Below are 15021 nucleotides of genomic sequence, written 5' to 3'. Positions count from 1 at the left end.
GAATATCCGCTCCTAAAGCCTGCCTATTCTCTCAGTTGGTTTCCATCTAAAACTTGGCTTAGTCTATTTGTAAGGATGTTGGAGAATATATACATTTGATAGTAAGCTAATCGGTCGATAGTTACTAAGGTCTTTCTGATCTTTTTCATGAAGCAAAATCACTATAGCATTGCACCTGACGTAAGCACTGGGTGTATAACTGAGCTAACTCAATAGGAACTTCTTTCCCTGCGTCTTTCAACAGATCTATCGACATACCATCTTCCCCAGGTGCTTTTCCTCGTTTCATAGTTTTTAGAGCAAATTCTTCTTTGTAATATCTGGTACACTACTAATGTCTACACATGAACTTACTGACAACTACGGTCTTCGACGAGTAAAGCTCTTGATAAGATTCTTCCACTCTTTTTACCATGCTCTGCAGTTAATGATTTCTCCATTTCTACCTTTCAAACATATCATTTGCTGTCTACCTGAAGCATGTCTGCGCTCGGTCGCTTTAATACTTTTACCTTTCCGAATAGTTTCCTCTCATCATGTTTTCTTTCTTTTCTCTAATCTCTCCCTTTTGTTGATAAGCTTGTTTAGTTCTACTCCTATTTCGTCTTTCCTGTTTTTAATCTGCATGGTCCTTCTTTTAATCAGGTCATTTGTAGCTTTAGAGTATTTTTCTTTTAAAACTTTTTGTACTTCCTACTTTCTCTGCCGATTCCCTAAAGATATTCACTAAATTTAAAATTACATCTTCAACGGTGTCCTCGTTGAATCTTAGAGCTTCGAATCTATTTTTAATTTCTTTTTGAAATTTCTTGTTATTATCATTAACCTTTGCAAGGCTGCTTTTCTTTCTTAAAACTAGTTTATTTCTCTGCTCTGAAATTAAATTTAGCTGTGCAACCTACCATTCTATGGTCGCTACCTATATTGACTTATCTATGACCGTAACGTTGCTAACGCTCTTGCTCTCATCTCCTAGTCTACTTCGTTCTTTGTTCCATTTGGACTTCTCCAGGTCTATTTGCGACCTACACGCTTTTGGAAGAAAGTGTTCATTATCCTCATGTAGTTCTCAGCAAAATTGACTAACATCTCGCCTCTTCTTCCCCACTTTAGCATTAAAGTCGCCTATTACCAACGTGTTCTTTTTTCTTGATCCATTACCTGACTTAAATCATCATAGGCCTCGATTTCATCGTCTGAACTGTGAAGTTGGTGCATAAACCTGAACTATCTTTAGTGTACCTTTTACACAGCCTAATCACAATCCAAGCTACCCTCTCTGATAAACTACTGAACGTGACTACGTTACCGGCAACCTCTCGGTTTATCAAGAATCCTACTCCACTAGATCTTTCTTTGTCCTTACCTCTATAGTAGAACAGGTGGTGCCCACCTTGTAATTGTATCAGTCCTACGATGTCCCACTTAATGTTGTCTAGTTCTTCCATTAAACTCTCCAGCCTGCAGTCTTCTGAGAGAGTTCTTACGTTGTAGGTATAGATCTTCATTTTCTTCATGTTGTTTGTCCAAGACTTTGATCTGCTTGGATTGTGCTTACTCACATTCTGTGGCTCACTGCCCGTCAGCACACGAGGCAATGCAGTTGGACCTTTAGGAGACGATGATCCAACAGGAACGCCCGGTTTTGTTTTGGTTGTGCTGTTCATAGTTACTATGAAGGGGGGTTGGCAGTAATCTCACCACCTTGCCAACTGGTTTCTGGCGAGATATTTCTCTGGTGTCACCTTATTCGTTATATTCGGTGAAGCCCTATATTATAGGGTGCTATCAACTGAAGTGGCAACGTTCGCGAACTAAGGTCAACTCATTGCAGAAATTGTTTAAATAATGCACAATCGTGATATTTTTGCTCTCATGGGTTCCTATTTCCAGCTGATGGTGACCTAGGCTACCCCCTACCCTGTGCTAAAACCCGGCTATGTATGCATAGGTAAATTGCAAACTCGTTAGTTTGCATCTATATTATGTTCTTTGAACATGATGGTATGTGGTCTTTTTTTAAGTATACAAATACACACTGAAACATCAAATGAGGTCATGTTTCAATCCGAGCTACTATTTACAGTACACTGGGACGAAAACACTCGTCAAAAAGTTGAAACTTGTTCAGTGTAGCGATTTTCTTGCGTGTTTTGTATGACAATTCAGTAACACTGATGTAACAGTTGAGATCATGGTAGTTTATTTAAAAGAAAACGTATATACATAACGCAAGTAAAATCATCTAGTTCTTTGAAATCAATGCATTCATATCTGCATGACAAATCACATGATTCGCATATTGCAATACGGTAAGATTTATACTTATTTTGAGTAGTACTTAAGAAAAAACTGAAAAACTAGTTTGAATTATGACCTGACAAGGCCTAAAAAAAAAAAAAATGAACATTAGTGTGAGACATGAACCACAGAATGGAATGGGTCGAGTATGGAGATTACCTCGGTATAACCCATGGAATAAGCTGGAGGAGGTAGTAGAGGGGGTTCACACGGTCTAACGGTTCGTCGAACGCGGTTCGACAGACACGTGTTTAAAGTGACGTGTGGACGGGGTATTTGGTTGTCGAATACGTTGGTTAAACCCCAAATACCCCGTTCGACCGTGCAAACCCCCTCGTAGATTTAACTTATGGGTAGTTGCTCAGCGATAAAAGGTAAGTTCGACACATTTTCTAAGTGGTGTATTTTGTGATCCATGGTGTTAAAGCTATCCAAACCTAACGTGACTATACTCCTTATGAGCACTTGCCCTCCATTTCATTATTCCACTGAGCAATTATAATTTCAGTGCAGTATTTGGGTAGAGTAACGTGCTTTGATTGGAATATAGACATTATTCAGATGAAACAGTAAAACATTCACGAGATTTGTGCTCAGTGGTATTTGGTCTAGTTATGCAATAGAAAAATGTCTATGCAACAGAAATGACAGATGTATTTTTACAGCAGAAAAGTGAGTTAGTGTTTTACCTAATTATAAAGCATTCAGCATTGCTGAGCATGCAAGAGTTTACAGCATTATTTTACTTTCCCTCATGCAAGTATCTCCCTCACATGCACACACGACTCGGTGGCGCGGTTGGTAGAGTCCCCGACTGTCACTACGGTGGTCCGGGTTCGAAACCTGCCCAGGGCTGAAATATTTTCAGTATCGCTGCGCTTCGAGTCGTTACTCTAACTCGTAGGCGGGGAGTTGGGTGTGTGTGTGCGTGTTCGGTCACAGCATTACCCATAGATCGGTCATATGAGCTTTGAGCTCTCTTCCGGGAAGGAAATAGCTGTCGAAGGTGAATACACATACATATATATATATATATATATATATATATATATATATATGCACACATAATTGATCTTGTGCCTGGCTCCTAAGGCCTGTTGACGGATGTGAATGTGTTCATGGGTTTTAGAGACATGTCGTTAGATCATTTTCTCCAGTGACTATCCCACAGGACTGTTATTTGCAGGTAATTCCCATCATTGTTCCCTCAGGCCTGGTCTATCTCTCTCAATAAGCCTTTTAAACTTCTTTAATAAAGTCACATATTCCCACAAGGAAGAAAGGGGTGGTTGGACATTATATATATGGAACATAGAAAACAATTTGACAAATTATAGCAGACTTCTGTGGAAATTACTAAATAAGAGGTATCAAAGGTGCTGGACTGAAATGGAAGTGTTCCTTGTTGGAAGGCAAATAACAACAGTAATGAAGTACTTAGCGAAAAGAAGTGACAGAAGTATTGTCCCAAGGAGTCTTGAAAAGTTGCTAAAGGCAGAAACAAACTAAATGACCGATTTTCAAGGTGTTCCGTCTGTGGAAAAAACTGAAGAAAGTAGACATATCACTGAAGGAAAGAACGAAGAAGTGCATGTGCATCCGAGATGAAAAATAGCAAGTTAGCAATTCATGAACTGTGAGTACACTTTGAAGTTCCAGAAGGTGGAGTCAAAGGATGCAAGTAAATGCAACTCTTCAAATATCAAAATTAAAGAAGACTAGCCCTTACAAAAAGAATGTGGTAAGATCAGAACTTGTTTCAAGAAGAGCTGTATCAAATTAAAGACATTAAAGAATTAAACACACCTTAGTTGGGCCATACACACAGAACTATATAAATGCACATAAACATGTCTCGACGGCGCAGTGGTAGCGTTCGCAACCGCTGCTACAACGGTCAGAGTTCGAATCCCGCCCAAGGCTGGAATAACTTCAGTATCGCTGCGCTGTGAGTCGTTACTCCAACTCTCATGGGTAGGGAGTTGTGTGTGCGCGCGCGCGCGCGCATGTAAGGTCACAGCATTTTAACAATAGATTGGTCACATATGAGCTCTCATCCTGGAAGGTAATAGCTATCGATCACGAGTAGAACACGTGATCCAAGACCATGGTGAATCCCTCAAAAAAGAAAAATCTGTAATGTTGTCACTGTATTTTGATTTGAGAAAGCCTGAACCCTTAAACTGGAAAAACTATCTACCATAAATGAACCAGCAGTCCTGAAATGGTTATTTCAAGATAGATGCTTCCTAGCAGTTGTGGTCAAAATGAATGTGTGTGTGTATATATATATATGTGTGTGTGTGTGTGTGAATACATGTACAGTATATATACACTATAGAGGGTGGCAAAGTAATAAACACCATCTTACAAAGTAAAAACATTTAACCGCCACTCCTATGTCAGCACTGTAGGCAATAAATGTAACAGAGGAAATTGTGAGGCTAAGATAGAAAAAAGCTAAAAAATGTACACCAGGAAAGCTTTAGCTGTGACTAAAGCAGTTATCTTCAGCGCATGCCTGACGAGTCATGTCATGGGAAGTGGCAATCACTATTAGTTCTCAGGACTGAATTCAGGTTCTTGCAGCTGTGAGGAGAGTGAACCATGACAGCCCACAAATAAACTAGGAATAAATTAAACCATGGATAGTACACAAGATGAAACATACTTCAAAGAATAGCTTCTGAAACTAGGTACATCATAGACATGAAATTACAATGAAAAGCAATGGGATAGTTCGAGTATTAAGCAGTAAATGAATATCATTCAAGTTCAGTACAGACAAAAAATGGATTGAAATTGCCAAGTGCAGGTACCTGCAACTGGTAGTCCTGCAAGCTGGATGTTAGATGGAATTTTCCTCTTCCTACACATTTACAGAATCTATCAACACCTTCACGACTATTTGGAGGTCCACAGTCACGGAGTTGACATTCTATCTCCAGACTGGCCCAAGGATCTATATCAGCTTCAACTGTATTTCTTCCACCTTTTCACATATGGAGAGCTGGTAACACCTACAGCTCGTCTTATTACTCTTAAGTCTGTGACATAAAGCCACAATTACACAACACAGAATAGTCAAATTTCTTTCAAGAGAAACTTGTGAGAAGGCCCGAGAACCATTGCCAGCCACTGTGGGGCTGTGGGTTTCCAGTTAGACTACCTCTCTTATAAGGGTAAAGAGGATTTTTGGTATATCGATGGATGAAAAGCAAATCAAGGTACTATAGCTGTGGTGTTCAAATAGGTGTTGTGTAAGGATTTTTTTAATTACATCACTATAATGATGCATGTACAGGTTTTGTTATGGCATGACCCGTCATCCAGGAGGTGCCAAGATAAGAGAGAGGGTGGAGGGGAGTGGAGTGTATTAGGGATGGAATGGGTGGGGATGGTTTTTATGCCTGTTTTTTTGGCTACCTCCTCTGTAAGGGGGAAACGGCCTTTGGTATATGTATGTATGTGTATGATGCCAACGATATGACATCATACGTAGGCACAGTAATTGACTGACCCGCATATTCACTTGGCTTTAGCCCTTCTCGTAACCCTATCGTCACTTTTCTTCACGAAATGAACTCGTGTGTTCTCACTTAGATCTTGAGCTGGATTTCTGTACTAAGTACTCATAAATACAATGTAGAGACGAAGAATGGAGCAAGTGTCACGAGAGCACCAGTGTTTCTTATTTCTCTTTCACTTAATGACAACAGATCGCAATAATCCCTCAAAACTCAAGGGCCACTCAACTGAGTAAAGTAGTCTGGCGACCAAATGAATACACACTAGTGGAGTAGCATTCGGAGGGTTGAAAGGACTAGCCACGCTTAGAACGCTTCGGGAAATGGGAGCAAATTAAAAGATGTCGATGAGAGGGGGGACAAATCATAAAACCGTCGATAACGAGTCGCCGAGAGTTCGGTAGCATTGCTCACGAGCACTCACGCCCTTCGAAACCCAACTGACGGAAGCGGCATTTGTGAGGGCGACTTAATGAGAAGTGCGTGTCCATTTAATTCGAGAAGCGAAAAACTTGTTCCCACACGTTCCGTCGTGTCAATGTGTCGTTACGGCACGAAGAGCGCTGTCATCATCAGACCATTTAGTCGCTGGTAATGAGGTTCGCGGGAATGTGGTGCTGTCGAGTGTTTGTTGTGGTGGGACACAAGGTGTTGTGGGTCAGGGTTAGCTGAAGAATGCGCGCAGAACAGTTCGAAGACTGAAGAGAACGTCCCAAGAATCTGAGTCGCCTTCGTTAAGGTTTTGTGACGCAGTTTCCTCCTCCCTCGCCCCGTACCAAGATCTAAGAATATAAGGTCTAACCACTTCCGACCGAATTTCGAGGGAGTTGGCGCAGCGGGCCCGTGAACGTCACCTGGCTGCTCAAAGTGGGGTTAGCGTGTCCTATAGCTGTCAGTTGAAGCTGGTCCGTCGTTCAAAAATGACGTTGCCTTCGCTCGCACTGCTCCACGCAATTAGTTATATTCTGACAAATATTATATAAAATATATATATAAATATTATATAATATATATAAAAATATATATAAAATATTATAGTTCCTGTCTATATATATGAATATATATATATATAATATATATATATAATATATATATATAACAAAATATTATAGTTCCTGTCTTCCTTGGCGTTTCACAGTTTTCTTCAGTGTATCACAAAGAGAAAATGGACTCAGCCAAATGACGTCAGAAGCTGCGCAGAAGAATGTAAACGGTCTGACCTGTATATTTAGACCTTGCCCCGTACCTTCCCATTTGCATCCGGGAACTGGTCGTGATCTTTGCGAGAGATTTTTTTTCTTCCCAACTATCCGGCCGTTACCCGCTTTACGTGGTGAACAGACATGACTGCCTGTAACGGAGATCCGGGTGTCTTAGACCGTATTATGCTCTTACTGACGTCACGCGTTGATTCTCCCAGTGGGACTCGAACTGTCGTCCGTTCAACATCTCTCCTCCAGACGCCTGAGCCCTTAACCGGCCAACGCTACGTGGAACACGCAGTGGTAAAATCCAATATTCATTCTTGTCAATTTTCGCACAAATGCTTCCCCGAAGAAATTACATGAAGTTAATGATGAAGTTTCTTTCAATTTACCAGATACGTAAACAATGGCAATAATTACACAAGCTTTACAATAGGGTGGTGAGGAGCGCACAACAGGAGGCGCGTAGGTGCAGTCGGTGATGATAGTGGCAACAGTAGTACAGAAAATAACTACATTAATAATGTTAACAAGTGGTAACATTAAGGTCAATAATAATAATTGTAATAATGGCAGCGGTAGCCATTTATGCAGTAATAACACCAATAAAAGTATTGACAACTGTAATCGTGGGAACTGTAGGACATTTTTTTAAGTTTCCATCTGTCCTTTCAATTTTGTCGCAAATGCCTCTGCAGTCTTCTTTCACCGGGAACAAATTTCCCTTGAATTACAGGGTGGTCATACCCCCCCCCCCCCGTGTTGTTTTCATAGCTTTGTCCAGGTTCCCTTGTATTGTGTCCGACTTTTCAGTGTGCCCATGTGCAGCTGCATATTATTTTTTATATCACTGCAATGAATATATACAAAGAATTACATAGGCGGAGCATGCCGACAAGACCTTTTGGTCCATATCTAGGTCTGATGCGAAAAAAAATGATAAATGAATAAATAACTATAATAATGTGAAGCCAACTAATGTTGTATGTACATCTAGTGTAAATAAAATTCAACGAAGATGACAAAGGGTTTTCATTACTTACTGATATTTTTTATTGGTTTTAGAATATTTATTAATAATTTTTACTAAATGAATGCGTAGGCACGCCATTCCCACAATGACTTGGTAAACGAGAACAAGCGTTTGGCCAACCAGGTGGTCATGGCCGGTCGCTAGGCGGACTCGAGACATTTTTGGCGGGGTAGGGAGAGCGAGAGTAGAAGGGGAAAAAATATTATAACCCTTAAGTAACGGCCAGTGTACTCGTACTTGTTCCTTCCGCCCAAATTTGGTGGCAGCAAATTACCGAATATTTTATTTCCGTTGGAAGTCGCTTCTGGCCAGTTGTCTCATCTGTGACGTCACGGCGTCGATGTATCTACAATGATGCTGGCCCTTCATATTTCATGACGCTGTTAGATTTAGCCACAGGTGTTGGGGGGGGGGGGCGGTAGGCGGATTTGAAAGGATGATGCGAAGTGCTTGCTGGGTACGAAGTCAAGGAGGAAAACCGGACAAGTTGCTATGAAAGATGGAACCCGGAGTAACCAGTTTTGTACGATCGAGGGGGAAGGGTAGAAGAAAAAAAATAATGACGTCGTAGGCATTTTTCTTCTTTCAAACGAGTATATGTAATTCCTTCACTACGATAAAGTTTCTCGGCTTTAATAATGTGTAACGTCAGAGTGTGTACAGTCTACAGATCTTCAATGAAGTTTATTTGATTCCTAGATGTGTCACATGGTGGTAGAGAACTACCTTAACTTGTAGGGAAAAGTCTTATAGGTCTCAGTGGTTCTTCCATTCGGCGGTCAGGCGTCTTTTGAAGGTTTTCGGATCATGTTCACAGCGTCTGGCGTCACAAACATTTTTCGAGAACGTTACATAAGAGAGATACAAGGAAATCTGGGTCCGCCCAGTACGCAGAGGGCCCAGTAGTCAGGATTTTTTTTTTTTTTTTTTTTTTTTTAATATTGGTTACGGTATAATTTTGATGAAAAGGACTGCTGATATTTGCAGAACTCTCGTTATATCAAGCTTTAATTTGGCACATGATGCTCAGATTCATACTTTTTAGGTCAGGTTGGAGACTATCTGTATTCTGCTTGGAATTGTACATCTTACCAATTTTCTGACTACAGGAGCTTCCGAGTATAGGGCTGGATTCAAGGAAATATATTTGGTCAAACTTCACTGCCCTTCACGACCAATGCTCGCTATAGCTACCGCCGAGAGATATTATTCAGCCAAAAAGGAACACCACCTCAGGTGCAGAGAAAAGGTAAAGTCTAACATGGCTAACCCTTTCATTGCAGTTCACTTGTACTTTTGACCTGCCTGCAACCAGAAGATTTTATTCAGCCAAGGGGAACTCGTCCCTAGGAATGCAGTGAAAGGTCATGATTCTAAGTTTGATTCTCCCCCCCCCCACCTCCCCGTTGCCAGACATTGAGGGTTGGAAACCCTGTCCAATTGCAAGTTGTTTCTGGAGTGTTTGAAAATGACAGCTGCCAACAATTATGGCAGAGGAAGCACAAGTCATGATTAAGCCTTTAGTGATAGCACAATGCTTTTACATGCATATACGAGGTACTTAAATTATAAGGAGGTTGAGGGGGAGGTCTACACAAGGGTGGGCACATAGTTAAAGAAAATGTGCAGGTGCAGGATACATAACAAGTAGTGTATTATGATTTAGGCTGGATGTACTTGGACTAGTCCATCAGCAAAAGTCAAGAGTCAGGCAGCTAGACCCAAGATTGTGTATGAGGGGCCCAGCTGAAGTTGAGGTACCAGTTAGGTTTTTGTTAGTTTTACCAAAATTGGTTCACTTGTTTGGCCTGAGCAGATCATATGTTAAATCTGCAGGTATTGTAGCTCTTGCCCTGTGGACAAAAGATTTGCCATGGAGCAAATAGCCAATGATCAGTGTTTCACCATAACTACCCTCTACTTCTAGCTTCATTGACATATATATATATATATATATATTATATATATATATACACACACACAATTAAGGATACTGATCTCCAAGAAATAAAAAATCAATGAAAGTGGAACAAAATAAAAAAATAACTTTTAAGGAAATAGTTACTAGTACAGCAACAAGTGGAATAAAATGCCAAAGAAACAGTAATTATAGTAATTAAGGAAAAAGAAAATTGGGTCAGACACACTGGATAAAAAAAGTGCATTGTAGTTTATGGTATTAAAGAACAACAATGTACATAGATATCAAAGAGAAACAGATGAGAAAGAAATTACAAAAGCAATTCTGAAAGAGATACAAGAGGGGGGACAGGAAATGAAACAGTAATTAAAGTAATTAAGGAAAAAGAAAATTGGGTCAGACACACTGGATAAAAAAAGTGCATTGTAGTTTATGGTATTAAAGAACAACAATGTACATAGATATCAAAGAGAAAAAGATGAGAAAGAAATTACAAAAGCAATTCTGAAAGATATACAAGAGGGGGGACAGGAAATGGACAGAGATTAAAGAGGTACATAGGGTAGGATAGTACTCTAAAGAAAAACATTATAGGCCACTAAAAATCAAACTAAGGTCTCAAATGATAGCAGAAGTATTATCAAAACAGCAAAGCTGGCAAATAGTGAAAATTACAAAAGTGTATGGATAAAAAAAGAAATAAGCAATGAGGAAAAAGAAAAAGACAGAAGTGAAGCAAATGAAGAAGAAAAAAAACAAAAAACAGAGAAGAATGGAGACAAAAGAACGAGTTTTTTGGATAGTGCTGGACCTGAGGAAACGTAATAAACAAAAGAGAAAGGAAAAAACTAAAAATAACATATACCAACATAGATGGCATGATTTCAGGACTAAACAAATTAAATGACTATCTGGCAGTAGAGAAACCAGACATAAGGGATATGTGGAGACTAAATTAAAAAGTCCAGTACCATCAAACACTGTGGGACAAGGTCTATACAACCATTGGATGAAAAGTAAAAAAGAGAAAGAAGGTAGAGGAGTCATGTTTTTGACTAAGGAAGGCTTAAAAGTGACTAAGACAACAGAAGGAAAAAATAATGTGGAATTATGATAAAAGTTGAAAACAGTGACATGAAAAGTAGGACTAACTACTTGGATGAGGAAATGGTAAAGAAAATATTAGTTACACTGATAAGACCAAGATTGGAGTATGCTGTGACACCATGGACACCCAGTACTAAAAAGAATATAAAGAAATCAGAAAGAATATAAAGAACAATGACAAAGATGGCACCAACATTCTCCAAATTGACATATGAACAAAGATTGTCCAAGGTGGAACTACCAACCCTGGAACAAAGAAGAGAAAGAGGAGATCTACCAACCAATTACAGAATTACGAAAGGGATGGAAGTTTTAGACAGAGATGATTTAGTAAAGTGGGATAAAAGAAAAACAAGAGGACATGTAAAGAAACTCAAAAAGGATAGTTATAGAAGAGATCTGAAAAACAATAGCTTCCTACACAGAGTGGTGGATATCTGGAATAAATTAGATGAGGCAACAGTATGTGCAAATACTAAACAAGAATTTAAGAACAAACTTGAAGCTTAAAGATACAAAGACGGGTCACTATAAGCATAGCTTCCTTCCTGTATAATACATCTAGGTAAATACACACAAGAGGACATAGAAAGAAGCTTAAAAAGGACAATTATAGAAGAGACCTGAAAAAGAACAGCTTTCCCCACAGAGTGGAGGATGTATGGAACATATTAGACATAGGAACAGTGTGTGCAAAAACAATACAAGAATTTAAGAGCAAACTAGATATAGAGAGATACAAAGATGGGACACCACAAGCATAGCTTCCTTCCTGTAATATACAACTAGGTACATACATACATATACCAAAGGATTTTCCTTTTATAAGGGAGGTAGCCAAAAAACAAAGGCATAAAAACCACTCCCACCCATTCCATTACCAATACACTCCACTCCCTTCCACCCTCTTATCTTGGCACCTCCTGGATGACGGGTCATCCCTGCACCTTGTCCACTGCCCTGGGTCAGAAGCAGGGTCACAAGACACAGCACATCCACAGCAAGGCTGCTTCATTAAATTGGCGACCCCCCCTCTCCGTCCCCTCATACAGAAAAGGAGAAGACTGGAAGAAATCCCTTCAGGCTGCATCAAATTTTTCTCACACATACTCCTTCACCCCCCATCCCCCACCCATTCCACCTCATGGATCACATCATCACCCACATACAACCATTCTCCATTCACCCGTCTTCTGTCCTCTTCCGTCCTTCAACAGACGTTCCCCTCTTCCCCAAGGCCCCTTTTACTCCATCCATCCATCTAATCCTAGGTTACATAACTAGGTAAAACTAGGTAAATATACAAACTCTGAGCTCTCTTTCGGGAGGGAAATAGTTGTTGATCACGAGTCCATGTGATCCAAGACCATGGTGAATCTCACACACAAGAGTAAATTAAGACAGACCACATGTCTAAAGCAGTGGTTCTTAACCCTTTCCAATGCCCGTACCCCTTGATATCTCAGAAAATTTCCTCGTACCCCCATCCAATACAAATACAATGCAAATATATGAAAAGGATGAGTGATACAAACCTTATTTACTTTCTCATTGTAAATATACAGTACCATTGCACTGGTTATGATGTCTCGTACCCCCAGGTTTAAGGTTTCATACCCCTTGGGGGTACAGGTACCCCAGGTTAAGAACCACATGTCTAAAGGATGTGAAGAAATGCAGTTTTCCACAGATGTATAAATATATGGAATAGCTTAGGTTACATAACCCAAGCTCAAACAGTACAAGAGTTCAAATCTAAATATGACTGGAAAACAAGGATATAGATTAAGTTGGAATTGTACATGAATCTGAGTTGAGATATGTTAGAAAATTGGTGAATAGGAGACGGGGCTCCAACATACGTTCCTCCTCTCCTGTAAACTACATTACACAACACACACACACTATGGGCACCTAGCACAAAAAAGAACAAGAAAATTAGAAAGAATCCAAAGAGCAGCAACAAAAATGGCACATACACCATCAACTCTGACATGTGAACAAAGATTGGCGAAATTACATCTATCAACACTGGAACAGAGAAGAGAAAGAGGCGATTTGTTGACCATTTACAGAATTATGAAAGGGATGGAAATTCTCGATAGAGACAACTTGTTAAAATGGGACAAAAGAGAAACAAGAGGACACAAAAAGAAGCTAAGGACAGTTACAGAAGAGACCTGAAAAAGAATAGCTTCCCACAGACTGACTGATGTCTGGAACAAACTAATTAGAGAAACAGTGAGTGCCAAAACTATACAAGATTTTAAGAATAAGCTAGATGTGGAGATATACGAAAACGGGTCACTACAAGCATAGCTCTCGTCCCGTAAAATACAACTAGGTAAATACACACACACATGTATATATATTATATATTTTTCTTAAAAATCCAAAGCTGTGTGGCCTGCTGTAGATTTCAATTAACAAGACACTCAGACAAAAGGTGTGCCCAACTGAGATAGAAATAACAAAATTGAGCTGGAGCCTTTTCTTTAAGACATCCTACAAAAATGGCCTTTAGCCAGACTGCTAGCCACCTATCTTGAGGGGCCCTGCACATCACTACTATAGGAACCATTGGTCACCTTGCCTGAAGTTTCATATTGGCTAATCCAGATGTTTTACAGTGATATTGCTAACAAACTCAAAATGCATTATCTTGACCACATACCTGTTAATTTTAGTACGAGTAACATTTTTAACAGTAGTTTTCTTTCAGTACTTTATTAAAATGTCAACAATTGTGTATAGAAATCAATGTATGCTTTAAAAAAGAAAAAAAAAAAGCTTGAAGAAATACAATATTCTTGTACAACTTGCAGTAAGCATTTACTATATCATGACTTTCACATAGGAAATTACAACGGTATTCTAACCCAAAAGTATGTAATACAAAGAAGAAATACATGCTTCATTTCTAGAGTATTGTTTTTAAATATTAAATATTTTAAACTTTAAATAAAATAAAAATATAAACTTACATTTTTGTTATTACAATTTATCAGCATCAGTTCACTTGTCAAAACTTTTGTACATAGTGAGGTCCTTTAAATATTTGATTCTGGCAAATGACAATTTCAGTTATGGACAAGTCACCAAAATGGAGTCATTGAAGGTAACTCCGTCTCTCACCACAACACTTTTCTGAATATTTAGATTTCAATTTTGTTTTCAGAAGTTCTTCTGCAAGAGAGGCAAGGGGCAATGGCGACTGATTTCAGCTGTAATGCAGTTAGAAGAAACCAAATGGATTTTGAGGTCTAGTGGATAGAGCCACTCTCTGTGCTTCCTTCCCTGCATCTCATTTCCCACTCCCTTTCCTCCTTATACAGTTTCTACTCGCCTATATGCTTATTATTTTTTTTTTTCCAACATTGCTTCACCCTTTTTCTCACAAGTGTTTTCAGTTTTTCTTCACATCAAAACCTATTCTGCACACAAGCACTCAAGTGCTGCAAACTATATACTGCTGTTAACCCATTCATGACCCTATTTGTACAACTGATGATGCCATTCCCAAGCTACACTAGCAACATCATCCTCTACCACCCTTGACTTGAAGGAAATTGATGCCAATAATGATGATTACAACTCCAACAGCAGCTATGAACAGACCCACAATGTAGGGAATCTCTGGAAGAACAATTCAATGGCATTAGTCAGGAGAAAGGTAGATAGATGTACATTGTGCTTTATGTGAAAATTTGTACATTCTAGGGGTTTAGTTTTGATCAAGGCTTAACAATAATCAAAACAAAGAAGAGTGTGGATGAAACAATGATATGAGACCTAGAATGAGGTGGATGGAAGGGATGAAGAGTGCTTTCGATATACATGGAATGTCTGTTCAGTAAGAACAAGTACAAAAGATGGGAGAGAGTGGAAGATTGTAACTGGATGAAATGATAATGCAGCCTGGTGGGT

General features: G+C 39.3%; 2 protein-coding genes across 7 annotated transcripts in view; one reads left to right on the top strand and one right to left on the bottom strand.

Moving 5' to 3' along the window:
- LOC143033942 (uncharacterized) overlaps positions 1-15021 on the top strand; it is a 49493-nt gene that overhangs the window by 11282 nt on the left and 23190 nt on the right. Inside the window, exon 1 of one of the 6 annotated variants that reach the window (XM_076199626.1) lies at positions 14635-14767. The exons of 4 other annotated variants lie outside the window; for them this stretch is intronic. The gene's annotated coding sequence lies outside the window, so the exon portion shown is untranslated. Of the gene's footprint in view, positions 1-14634; positions 14768-15021 lie in introns of those variants that run through there. One more of the 6 variants, XM_076199630.1, reaches the window with a different exon arrangement.
- LOC143033940 (uncharacterized) overlaps positions 13891-15021 on the bottom strand; it is a 63859-nt gene continuing 62728 nt past the window's right edge. The window contains exon 7 of the mRNA XM_076199623.1: positions 13891-14730. Coding sequence (XP_076055738.1) covers positions 14633-14730 — 98 coding nt within the window. The 3' untranslated portion in view covers positions 13891-14632. The remainder of the gene's footprint in view (positions 14731-15021) is intronic.

This window comes from Oratosquilla oratoria, chromosome 16 (genome assembly GCF_046742065.1).
Source record: "Oratosquilla oratoria isolate Oo_2021 chromosome 16, ASM4674206v1, whole genome shotgun sequence".
Lineage (NCBI taxonomy): Eukaryota > Metazoa > Arthropoda > Malacostraca > Stomatopoda > Squillidae > Oratosquilla > Oratosquilla oratoria.
The sequence above is the reverse complement of the archived record's forward strand: the minus strand, read 5'-3'. Positions and strand labels throughout refer to the sequence as shown.